This window comes from Blennius ocellaris, assembly GCF_963422515.1.
Source record: "Blennius ocellaris genome assembly, chromosome: 4".
Lineage (NCBI taxonomy): Eukaryota > Metazoa > Chordata > Actinopteri > Blenniiformes > Blenniidae > Blennius > Blennius ocellaris.
In genome coordinates this window covers 18,801,418-18,812,645 of record NC_137653.1, presented here as the reverse complement: position 1 = coordinate 18,812,645, position 11,228 = coordinate 18,801,418, and the positions used below count along the sequence as shown (strand labels likewise).

Below are 11,228 nucleotides of genomic sequence, written 5' to 3'. Positions count from 1 at the left end.
AATGAATTAACTTGTAACTCTCCTAACTGATTTGTAACCAACTGCTTCTACAGCATGCTCCTGTTATATTTGCATACTAACAAGCACTTTCATTATGAACTTTTTAGATTTTTATGTCAGTTATTTTCATTCAAATTAATTTTGCCATTTAACTTTACTATTTGAAATTATATCATTTGAAAACACTTAGTGTTCCATAAATACAATGTTATTAGTTTAAATTGTGTAATTCAAAAGAATTAGATTTTATGTTTTAAACATATTCCATAAATATTACATTATTTGGTATTAACTGATTTGCTTAAGTGCTTAATTTAAAATGTTTTCTATTTATTTATTATTTAATTACTTTTTTATTTCTAAACACTTCCATAAATAATGTTTCTCAGTTTAATTATATCACTTTAATTTGCTTAATTCTCACTTATAAGCACATCCTTTTATTATCTATGCACTTTCACTAAATCTGTACTATCTGAAAATATCCATTATTCAAGAGCTTTAATGATTATTTCCAACAACTTAATACTATGATTGTCTTATTTGATATATTCTCATTTCAAGGGACTTCATTCAAATCTTGTTTTGTTATGTCATTAGATTGTGTTTTTGGCTGTGGTTTTTTGGTTTGTGGTAATTACAACTATATTGTCCTAAACCTTCCTGTGGACTTGTGTCAACTCGAACAACTTGTGCTCTGATTAATTAAAATGGTCAGCTGCAGAGTTGGACGTTGACTTCCCCCGGCCAGCACACTGACTTTTTAGAATGCAGATTGCAGGCTGTGAAGCAGCTATTGTACATCACGGAAGTCAACAGAATGTTTTAAATATCATAATGTAATCTCTTTATAAACAATAGAAAAAAAAGAGTAACACTCACCAACTTGTAGGATCCTGCAATCAAAACCAACCGTTCCCTTTAGACTTCAGATCAGCAGCAAGCACCTTATTAAAAAGACACCAGCATCACATGAGCCCAAGCTGGCTAACCTAATTTGCAGACATGAATCAAAAGTGGCAGCAGACACTGATGAGGACACTCACTGCACACCATGTCCAGCTGCTTTAACAAGTATAATGCTGCAAACTCAACAACCTATTCTTTGGGATTGTTTGGTCTAATTAATGTATTTATCCCACAAAAGGTCTGTCATTCAATTAGATCAAGGAACTTTTTCCTTACTTTTTAGTTTTCTGGCAGATTGTTCTTCTCATTTTAATCCAAGGACAGAAAATAGTACATTAATTCCTCTCCTTCTCCTTCTTGAAGAATTATTATAAGTGTGATGACAGCCAACATGAAGATCATTGACTCAGAAGCTGTGGTGGGTGAGGGAAAGAATTTTTCTTTTAGTAGCCAACTGTGGATATAAACATTGAGAGAAACTGAACCCCTCTCACTTGTTGCTTCTATTATACCTGGACATTAGGCTCTACATGACATTTGAAAACACTTTTACAATGTTACATTACAAGTATTTCCCTGGTTCAAGTCCATGTTGAGCTTTTATTTGTGTTCTTCCTCTTTGTTAGATTGAGGAAGGAATCTGGAGTCCCTAAATTAACACGCAAACATGTATTTGAGGTTATTCGGTGCCCTGAAATAGATAGGATGGCATGGGTGCATGGAAGTATTCAACTTTATGCATCTTAACAGGCCAACTTCATTTTGTGTTGAAACATGAGCAGTCAATGTAGTTTTTCTCTTTTCCAAACATTGTAAAAAAAAAAGTAAAGCCATCCATGTTTAACAGATTTATCCAGCTCGGGGTTGTGGGTGAAAGCAAGTTTCAGCATGGAGAATTCACCAGAATATCACAGGGTAATAAAACTGTGGATAATCAAAAAGCATTACCGACTTAACTGCAATTTATGAAGGCCGTTGTGCTCCACGGAAAATCACGCAAACTACATACAGCAAGTATATGAAGTAGAGGAGAGTTATAAACACAGCACAGCCCTCTATATAAACATTTAAAAAAATTACTTTTTTATTGTGAACCTCTCCAGTACGCCTTGAACTGTGGTATGGACTCCTTCCACATTTGTACTGAAAAAGAATAATTTTTTCATGTAAACATGCAGAGTTCAGCCATTACATCAAAGAATATACCATCATCCTTGCTTGATGAGGGTTAAATGACACTGTAGTGGCAACGTACAATGAGCCACCCAGATAAGAGTTGTGCAATGACTAAATTATCAATACGTTCACTGGCGAGCAGCCATTGTTCAGTGCCTCGTCAACCCTGGGAAGACGCAACAAACTGTACATATAGAGACAAAACTGTGCAAGAAAACAGAAATGCATAAAAAGATTTTTTTTATTATTGGTAATGAGTCTCTTCCACTTGGGAAGTGAATGCATAAAGACATAGAAAAAAAGAAATTTGTGAAATGAATGGTTGGGCCCAAAGAGAAATAGAACCGTCAACTGAACAGACATCTTGATCGTAGACATACCATTTTTCAGTTCCTATTTATGCTCCCCAGTCCAACAGGAAGAGTTGTGAATAACAATGTATGAATGCTACGACAAAGCAAAAAAAACCGAACAAACAAACCACACATTCACCCCAACAGAACCGTAAAAATTAAAAAAAGTGACAGACAGCTTCAATTCAGACCAGTTTACTGCTTGCTCCAGGAATGCAACCAAAAGGTTTAATTTCTTTCAAAATTTACTTTGATTTTCAAAAAAAACATTTCCTTAAGTCAGGATGCACTGACCCCAAACACAGACAAGATCATCAGTTTTTAAAATGGGCCACCAGTAGAATGATAAGCTTACACCTATTTGTCTGGGTGTAAAAGCACTCAAGGTTACATTTCATCTTTCAACTTCACATGAAAGCCATGGCAGACTGTGCGTGTGTGAGGGGGGGGGTTTACAGACATCAAGGAACACCATTGAGATCGTTAAAAAAAAAAAAAAAAAAAAAAAGAAACACACAAGGAAATAATTTGTTTTACAGTAGTCCTTGTCCCTGGGGGAGTCTATTTGCAGCTCAATATGCAATAGTCCACTGCTTGACAGAGGAGTCGTGGGAGACGGTGACCAGAGTGTGCTCGTCTATCCAGGCCATGCTGCTCACATGGTGCAACCGGTGAGCATCTACAGAGAGGAAACAGAGAGGGGCGGTGACATCAGGGTGAATTGTTAGAAATGAAATACTTAAGCAATGATCAATGACATTGTCCGTTTCTTTAAGCCGAGCATCTTTGTGAAAATGTTGTTTAATGTGTGTGATTTAGCTTATTATTTTTTACATTGAATATTGATCTTTGTTTTACAAAAAAAAGACAGACTGCCAGATTTCCCCCAAGGGAGTGTGTTCAACCCATTCCGGTTTAATCTGATTAAAATGAACCACTTTCCAGCTAAATTCTGTAAGAATGCTGGCAATCAAGTCACACGCTGAAAAGCAGGTTAGAGTTTGTTTCGAAAGAAACTGGTGCAGCTTCATCTGTATTACAAACACCTGGAAATGGATAGAAACCAAAAAACATGGCAGACATATTCCAAGAGTTTCTGAAAGTTTTCCCAAATCGTAAATGCCACAGCCCAGCAATGTATTGGTTCATTGTGCACAGTACAGCTCACAGCCATGTTGTGGTTTTGTTTTTTACATTTTATTCCAATAGTCTGTGACAAGAGAACCACACCAGAGAATGTGAATACTGAAGGTAAAAACTCAAAGCATCAAATAAATCAACTTAGATTTTGCTAATAAATAGAAAAAGAGTGGCATTTCTTTTCCCCATCAATGCCAAGATCTACAAAGATTGTTCAAGTGATTTATTCATCATCTAATCATCTTTCCCATGCTATTGTGAATACGTTTGTGAATTAAACATCCATATCATAGGTTTTTCCCTGATATGCATTTACTGATCAAATAAAGGTGAGAAAATAACTCTGATCTTTCTTCTATGAAGCTTATAATAATACAAAAATATACAAAAAATGCTACAAATAAAAACACTAAATCTGTAAACCTGCTGAACATTAGTGAGTGTAGGTAGGTAGGCTTTGCATGTCAAACCTTTTAGTTTGATCCTTCTTTCTGACTCGCCAAGCGTCCAGATATACACCAACATGTCCATCCCGCCGGTGGCAAGGTGCTGATTATCAGGTGACCAGGACAAAGTCACTGGTTTGGCATGATGTCCATGAAACTCATCCTTGACCTGGGAGAAGAAAACAAAAAAATGAACAAACACTAGAATACCTTAATTTCAACTCATAGCAATGCCAAACTATGGAACATTCAAAAATCCACCAGTGTGATTATTACCGAGTAACCGTCAACCACAGAGAAGACCGTGACAACCTTCGATGTGGAAACGGTTGCCAGACAAGCTCCATCGTTGGAGTAAGCCATGTCTGTGATGATTCCTTTAATTTCCAGAGTCTTCCCCTCGTCCTTCAGAGTGTTCCCCTGAATCGAGTACAGGTAGATTTTTCCATCCTGAGGAGAAAAGCATATAATTAAAACAAATCCAACAACAATATGGTGAGGTGAAGAGTGTGCTGTGATTATGAGTCGAAGAAATAATTGCGCAAATTCACATGGATTCTAGTAGAACCGGTGTGGTTTGATTTTTTGAAGAATGGCATTTTGAGAAGCAAAGTCCAAGAAAGCCAAATAGACCCGTATCTCTATTTGAGAAGCACAAGGCAGCCAGCACAGAAGGTATACGTGCAACAGTATCCAGACTTTAACTCTGGTTTCCAACTGCTGGAAGCTGCGTGTGATGGTAAACATTAGGTTCGATCCTCTGTCCATATAAATGTCATTAAGCAAAAAACTGAACCTAAAACGGCAACTTGCATGACAGCCACCACTGTGTGTGTGTGTGTGTCTAATCATGTGACGCGCTTCGGCAAATGTAACGCATCACTTGTCTTGTATAGATGAAATACATTTTCCATTCACACTTAGTCCTGTGTATTAGTCCTCACACCTCGGCCTTGTGTTTTTACTCGGGTTTGATTAAAAGACCGTGTGCTGAGGGAGTGTGGAAAAGATCTACACATTTGAGAGTTTCCACATGAAAGTTCAGGAAAGATCACAAGTTTCTATAAAGTAACTTACAGTTCCGATGGCAGCAGTGCTGCCGTTTGGATGCAAGGCTCCAACCTGTGGTTCGTAGCCAAGGTTGTCCAATGTGAAGATTTTCTTCTTATTCTTCAGCAAGACCACCTAATAGTAATAAATACAGGAGCAACGTTTTCACCAAAAATGTACGTTTGGGCACAAGATCAGTGAAAAACAATGCAAATGAAGGCACGAGTCAAAGCAAAGATTTTACCTGGCCGATGCAGACAGCAAGTGACAGGCCTCCTGCAGCAGCTGCAACACTCTGAGGCTGGAAATCCATCTTCACCACATCAGAGGCACTGAAAAAAAACCCCCAAAAAACAGTCATTTACACAAGGAGGGAAAAAAGGCACTGCAACAGACTCTCCTCTCAAACATAATTTGTTTCTGAATCACCAAACACTCAGTAAGTCATCTTCACAACTGATACTCGTGGAGTAATTAAAAGTTAGCCTCACCTGTACTCCTTCTTGTTGATGTTGGTGTAGCGCAGCGTGTCGTCCATGCTGCACGTGACCAGCTCACCGGAGTCATTGGCCACCATCTGGCTCACCTGGTTGGTGTGGCCCTTTGCAGAGAAGCAATCATTTTCTCCAGTCTCTGCATCCCAGTAATGTGAGGCAACTGTTGAGGAAAACTACAACGGCAGAGAACACCGCAAGAAAAATGGAGGCAGGATGACAGATGCGCTATACCACCTGTGTACTCTTATTTTACCAAAACAATTATTGGAGAAAAACAATACAGGACAAAATCCAGATTTTCTATTGTACTTTAAGGTATTTAAAAATAAAAATGGCAACTTCTGTAGTATTTTCTGCACGTAAAAAGATATTGATGTGTCCATCATGACTTCCCGAGTAGATGCATGATCGACCGTCACTCTTGTGAACCGTCACACACTGGATCGATTTTGTGTGGCCCTATAGGAAGAAAAAGCCCATGTTATTGTGATAATTAATAGGTTTCATTTATGGTTTACATTCTATCATACTGCTGCTTCAAGACATAATACAGTATAGTGACTGTATGTGTTATAAATGTCAATACCAGCCTGTGTTGGTGAAAATCTGAAAATAGCAAACAGCTTTACATTTTTTAATGGTAAAGTTAGAAATATTAAAACACACATGCACATGTTTGGTGCAGGGTTGGTGGGAAGTCTTCTATTGGCATGGATAGCAGGGTCAGCCAACCTGTCCATCTTACAGGGCTGTTCGGTGGTCAGACTTTGATTGGCTGCTGCATGATCAGCCAACATGGTCACTCAATTCAAAGTTCAGTCACAATGTAAGCACCACCACATTAACAGAAACAACCAGTCCCAAGGAGTGAATAAGATTGAAGTCTGTAAAACATCGACAGTTGACGAATTTCACATCACACACAATCAGTTTCAAAACTTGGCTCACCAAGTCAGTTTCAGTGTTAAATTAGTATAGGGGATTTAAAACGGCATTTATAAACTTTTAAAAAATATTGTCTTTAGTCGCGAGGAAATCTCAAAACAGGATCCTTAAATGCTGGAGGCTGACCTTAATTGTGCGGATGGGCCGGTCAGGGTTGTTCTTGTCCAAATAGTTGATGTATCCTGACAAGGATATGCTGAGGAGATGGTCCTTCTGCCACAGGCAGCCCAGCTGCTGGTCTGACACGTCAGTGCCCATGTTGAAAGTGGTGACAGCTGTACCTGCGTCAACATCCCAGAGCTTCACGGTCTTGTCCCCCGAGGCAGAGATCAGCTGGGAGCTGTCGGGGCTCCAGCTGACCTGTAAAATATAGAGCAGACATTTTCACAACAGAAACGCCAGTGTTGCTGAAAAGAGAAATCAAAACATCCTTACAGGGAACCGAAGGCCCCATTATGTTCCTACTAACTGGCGACACTATATATTGAATCGGGCTACCATTCTGTCAGATACTGAACCTTTGTACATGCACAGTAAAAACACAATACGTACCCAATTTCTGGAGTTAACCGAGTTTCAAATAAACAGCATAATGCAAAATGCTTTCAGACGGACATCGGAAAATGAGAAATCTGACTACACTTAGATTTATCCAAAATACCCAGATGTGTTTGTGAAGTATACAGATTTATTTGTTCCATTACATTTGTATATGTGTGTGCAAAAATAAATAATCTCATTTCCAACATTCCATGGAAATTCTATAAAGAGCCACTTCTGAAGTGAAGAAGACTAATTTCTGTTCAGACCAGGCATTTGGGAAATTAAGACTTATTTCACTACAAACAAACTCCAAAAAAAAATCCAATAACAATGTGAACCAAAGTTTTCAACTATCGCATTTCTGAAATGCATAAGAAACACATTAGATCAAATATTTGTAAACATCTGTACTGTCCCAGTTATCAGATATTCATTTAACCAGACTCAATGTTAAAGGTCAGAGGATAATTCAAGTTTTTTTTGTTTTTTTTAACATAAACACACTTACAGCATAGATTCCTCCTTTGTGAGCCTTCTCACCACCCAGTGAGGAAATGCGCTCACCGGTTTTTCCATCACAGACCAATATCTGCAGAAAATGTTGAGACAAAAAGTAAAACTTATGCCTTTTCTTTCCAGTAAACTCTTCATAATTAGATTAAGACATTTGGAGATCAAGCTGAATAAGTGAAACTGTACTCTGAAATGTTCACACAGACACGCACACACAGTATTTGGATACACACCTGACCGTCAGCACCCGCTGTGACGAGCCTTTTTCCATCAGGCGAGAAACGAACACAGTTGACAAACTGAGTGTGGTCCTTTGGTCATCGCAAAAGAGACGGGAGGGAACAAGGTCAGTGGAAATTATTGAAATGACATTGATTTCAGTTTACAAAGATGTCCTTGAACAGTGAGGATTGAATTGTCCATCTCCACACAATAAAGATCTGAAATATTCGTCGTTTTATTTTCACATCCTGATGACAGAAACAATCACCGCTTCCCAAGAACAAGATTTACATTACAAGTAATGACGAAGCACCAAAATGGTCATGTTTACACAGCAAGGGACAGCCTGAGGCCAACAGATTATTGTAATCAAACAGTTTCCTGCAAATGTCCCAAAGCTAAATTGTCCTGATAAGATAATTGCACGAAGTGGCCTCTCTGAAGCCACAACTTACAGGAGCATGTGGTGAACTGTACAGACATCAGGGTCCAAAAGTTAAATTCGAAAGAAAAGACAAAGGAATGAGTGTGCCTCCAGACTTGACGTTCCCCAACTAACAATGCGTTTCATGCAATTTAATTACACACTCCATAGAATGATGCAGAATGTGTCAGTATGAGCTTTTTTACAGAACAAGATGCCACCCACGCAAACTGAATTGCATTTTAAACAAAGAAGCTTTCAGAAATGTGGCGCAGAACCATGCTCACCATTAATTTACGAGGCGAGAAGCTTTTATTTGAACGCGTGTGACTCACCCTGATTGTGAATTGGAACTTAAAGGGTGGGCCCTCGAAGAAGCCCACAGACATGTCATCACTGGCGGTTGCAAGACGGTAAGGACGTGTCTGTCGTATATCGACACTGTTGATCAACTTTGCATGGCCAATAATCTCTCCAACAGACGAGCCAGTGTCCCACAGAAACACAGACGCAAACCTACAATGACGAGTCAAAACGCACACAGTCAAGTCAGTTTGTGTGTCTTTACACAAACTTACACGGTCAGGTCTAAAGTAACAGAACGCAAGCTACAAGTGACTATACTCCTTCCGCCAACCAGTGAACTTCTTAGGAATTCCTAATTAATAATAATTAACCTTTGGTTAAGGCATGGCAGATGTATGTATATATATATAAATAAAAGAATCCAGTATATGAAGGTTTTTATAATAAAAAATGCACTTTAGAGCACAAGTTGACTTCAAACAACCCGAGTGTTGAGTTTATGTATTTTAGGGTAACCGACTTGCAAACTCAATAACTTTTTACTGGGATGGATTCACAAACAATATATCACTACATTTAATAACAGCAAGTCATTCTCCGAAGAACATGTCATCAAAAAGCTTTTGGTTGAACATATACAGATTTAAGTCTTGTTCAAAAAATACTAAACCGTACAAACTCAGGAATGTAATAAAAACAAAACCTGGCACCCACTTTTCTCGTCCATCACCAACAACAGCCATCCTTTTGCTGTCCTCCGTCCACGCGATATCCTTAACCGTCCCTGAAATTGGAGTGTACTCGTACTTGAGCAAGTGCTCCTTTTGGGTGGTGTCCCAGATTCGAATCTTTCCTGACACATCTACAGAATTCATGGGAAAAAAAGACCACAAAAAACAAACAAACAAGCAAAACTGTCAGTTGATTTGACATTAAAGTTGAAAGTATAAGCACACATATCATCTCACATGTATAGTACCTCCTGATGCAATGTAGAATCCACTTGGGGCATACTTGGCAACAGTGACTGTATGGGCATGCTCGGTGTAAATGTCTGCAATAGCAGGGTTCTGCAAAAAGAGTCATCACCAATATGATATAGTTGCAAAAATCCTGCAATGATATAGCAACAACATTCTAGATAGTTAAAAGAGAGCGACGATATACAAGTACTCAAAGTGAAAGTTCACGCCTGGTTAGTGTACACTCTGGTCAGTATAGCTGATGTCATCCGAGCAATGCAGTCTTTTTATGCCCGGGTAACCTCACCTCTTTGGTTTCATGAGGACGTCATATGTTGTAAGGGGGAAGGAGCACAGAAAGTGCTAATAAAAGAGAGCCAACGAGACCAATTATTTACCAAGTCTTTCCCCCCCCCCAAAAAAAATTAGTGTGATTAGCAACAAAATGTCATTGTGGTTAATTTTTAATTTAGAAACAATGGTTGCTGATTTCACATCAGGACTAAATTACCTCAATGTTCCTGATGATGACACACTTCCCATTGGTGTAGAGGAAATTGTTGCCTTTTGGGTCACCACCAATCACCTTTGCAACTCCCCTCTCCATTTGTGGGAGACTGGCGAATACATGTTCTGAAAACAATGCAAACACAACAAGAGAGATGAGTGCCAGTCTATTGTTGGGTTTGGACGGTGTTTTACAACCTCAGTAAACCAAATAAAAGAAAGAATATACATTTTAGATGGAATGGTTTTATCTTCCCAATTGACAATCATCAATACATTCACTCTTTTATGCTTAACATGTTAAGATCACAAGGCACGATGAGCCAGAACGATTGAATTCTCAAAGCACGATTCATAATTCTTACAAAAACGTATTTGACAGTTTTAACGTCATAATCAATGCATCACTAACTTCCTGAATGGGTTCTGTGTTGAGGGGCCTGACAATACAATAAAGAAATCACATCATATGACCATGGTGGACTAAAGGTTTTAAACTGTCAGCTCTAAAACTGAGATCTGGCTGATAGAAAATACAATTCTACTCAACTAAACACTTTATTTTTACTTTGACGATTAGACTCAATATTTGGGACAGTAACTTTAATTTGCATATGCAACTTTAACACCGTTTGATACGACTTAACGCGTGTGCTTTTAACCAGGTCATCGCATGCCAGACTCGCAGCTTTGGCATATATGTGCATGTTTCAGCAGAAAGGCACAGGCCCTCTGCAGCTACTTCCCTTTACAGCTCCCTCCTGTCAGACTGCCTGTCTGGACGTGTCATAACAATGCAATGTGAGCGCAACTATTTCCCATGGCTGACGTTAGCTCGCCCAGCTTATGCTAGCATGAAAGAGCAGCCCGAACACGAAGCATCTTCATTAACCTGTGCTGATCATACTCATAATCTGTGACCAATTTGACACAAATCTAGTACAAGTTGAGATGTGGTCTTTACGTGGGACGAGCTGTCAGATCATGCGGCTATGGGCGAGGCTCAGCTAGCTGCAGGCTACCTGGATGACGAGCCCGGATATGCTGACTGCTCTGCTCTGGATCTCTCTTTATTAACATAGGTTTTAATCTGTTTAATCCACAGACATAGAATACAATCGGACTTACTCAGGTCGTAGGACATTGTTCCTGATTGACGCTTGCTTGCTTTCTTCCAAATGAATGAATTGTGGGGAGACAGAGGAGCTTCTGGCTGCGGCTACACTCCCTGATCA

General features: G+C 39.1%; 1 protein-coding gene across 1 annotated transcript; it reads right to left on the bottom strand.

Annotated features, from left to right (window-relative positions):
• Positions 1 to 2,308: 2,308 nt before the first annotated feature.
• wdr1 (WD repeat domain 1) lies at positions 2,309 to 11,228 on the bottom strand. The gene is made up of 15 exons (XM_080494911.1): positions 11,122 to 11,228; positions 9,998 to 10,119; positions 9,504 to 9,594; positions 9,239 to 9,386; positions 8,554 to 8,734; positions 7,806 to 7,883; positions 7,568 to 7,648; positions 6,643 to 6,876; positions 5,943 to 6,030; positions 5,566 to 5,722; positions 5,319 to 5,406; positions 5,102 to 5,209; positions 4,301 to 4,474; positions 4,049 to 4,193; positions 2,309 to 3,117 (listed from the first exon to the last, which is right to left on the bottom strand). Exons 1-15 carry the CDS (start codon positions 11,135 to 11,137, stop codon positions 3,011 to 3,013), a joined length of 1,818 nt encoding a protein of 605 aa, XP_080351037.1. The 5' UTR covers positions 11,138 to 11,228; the 3' UTR covers positions 2,309 to 3,010.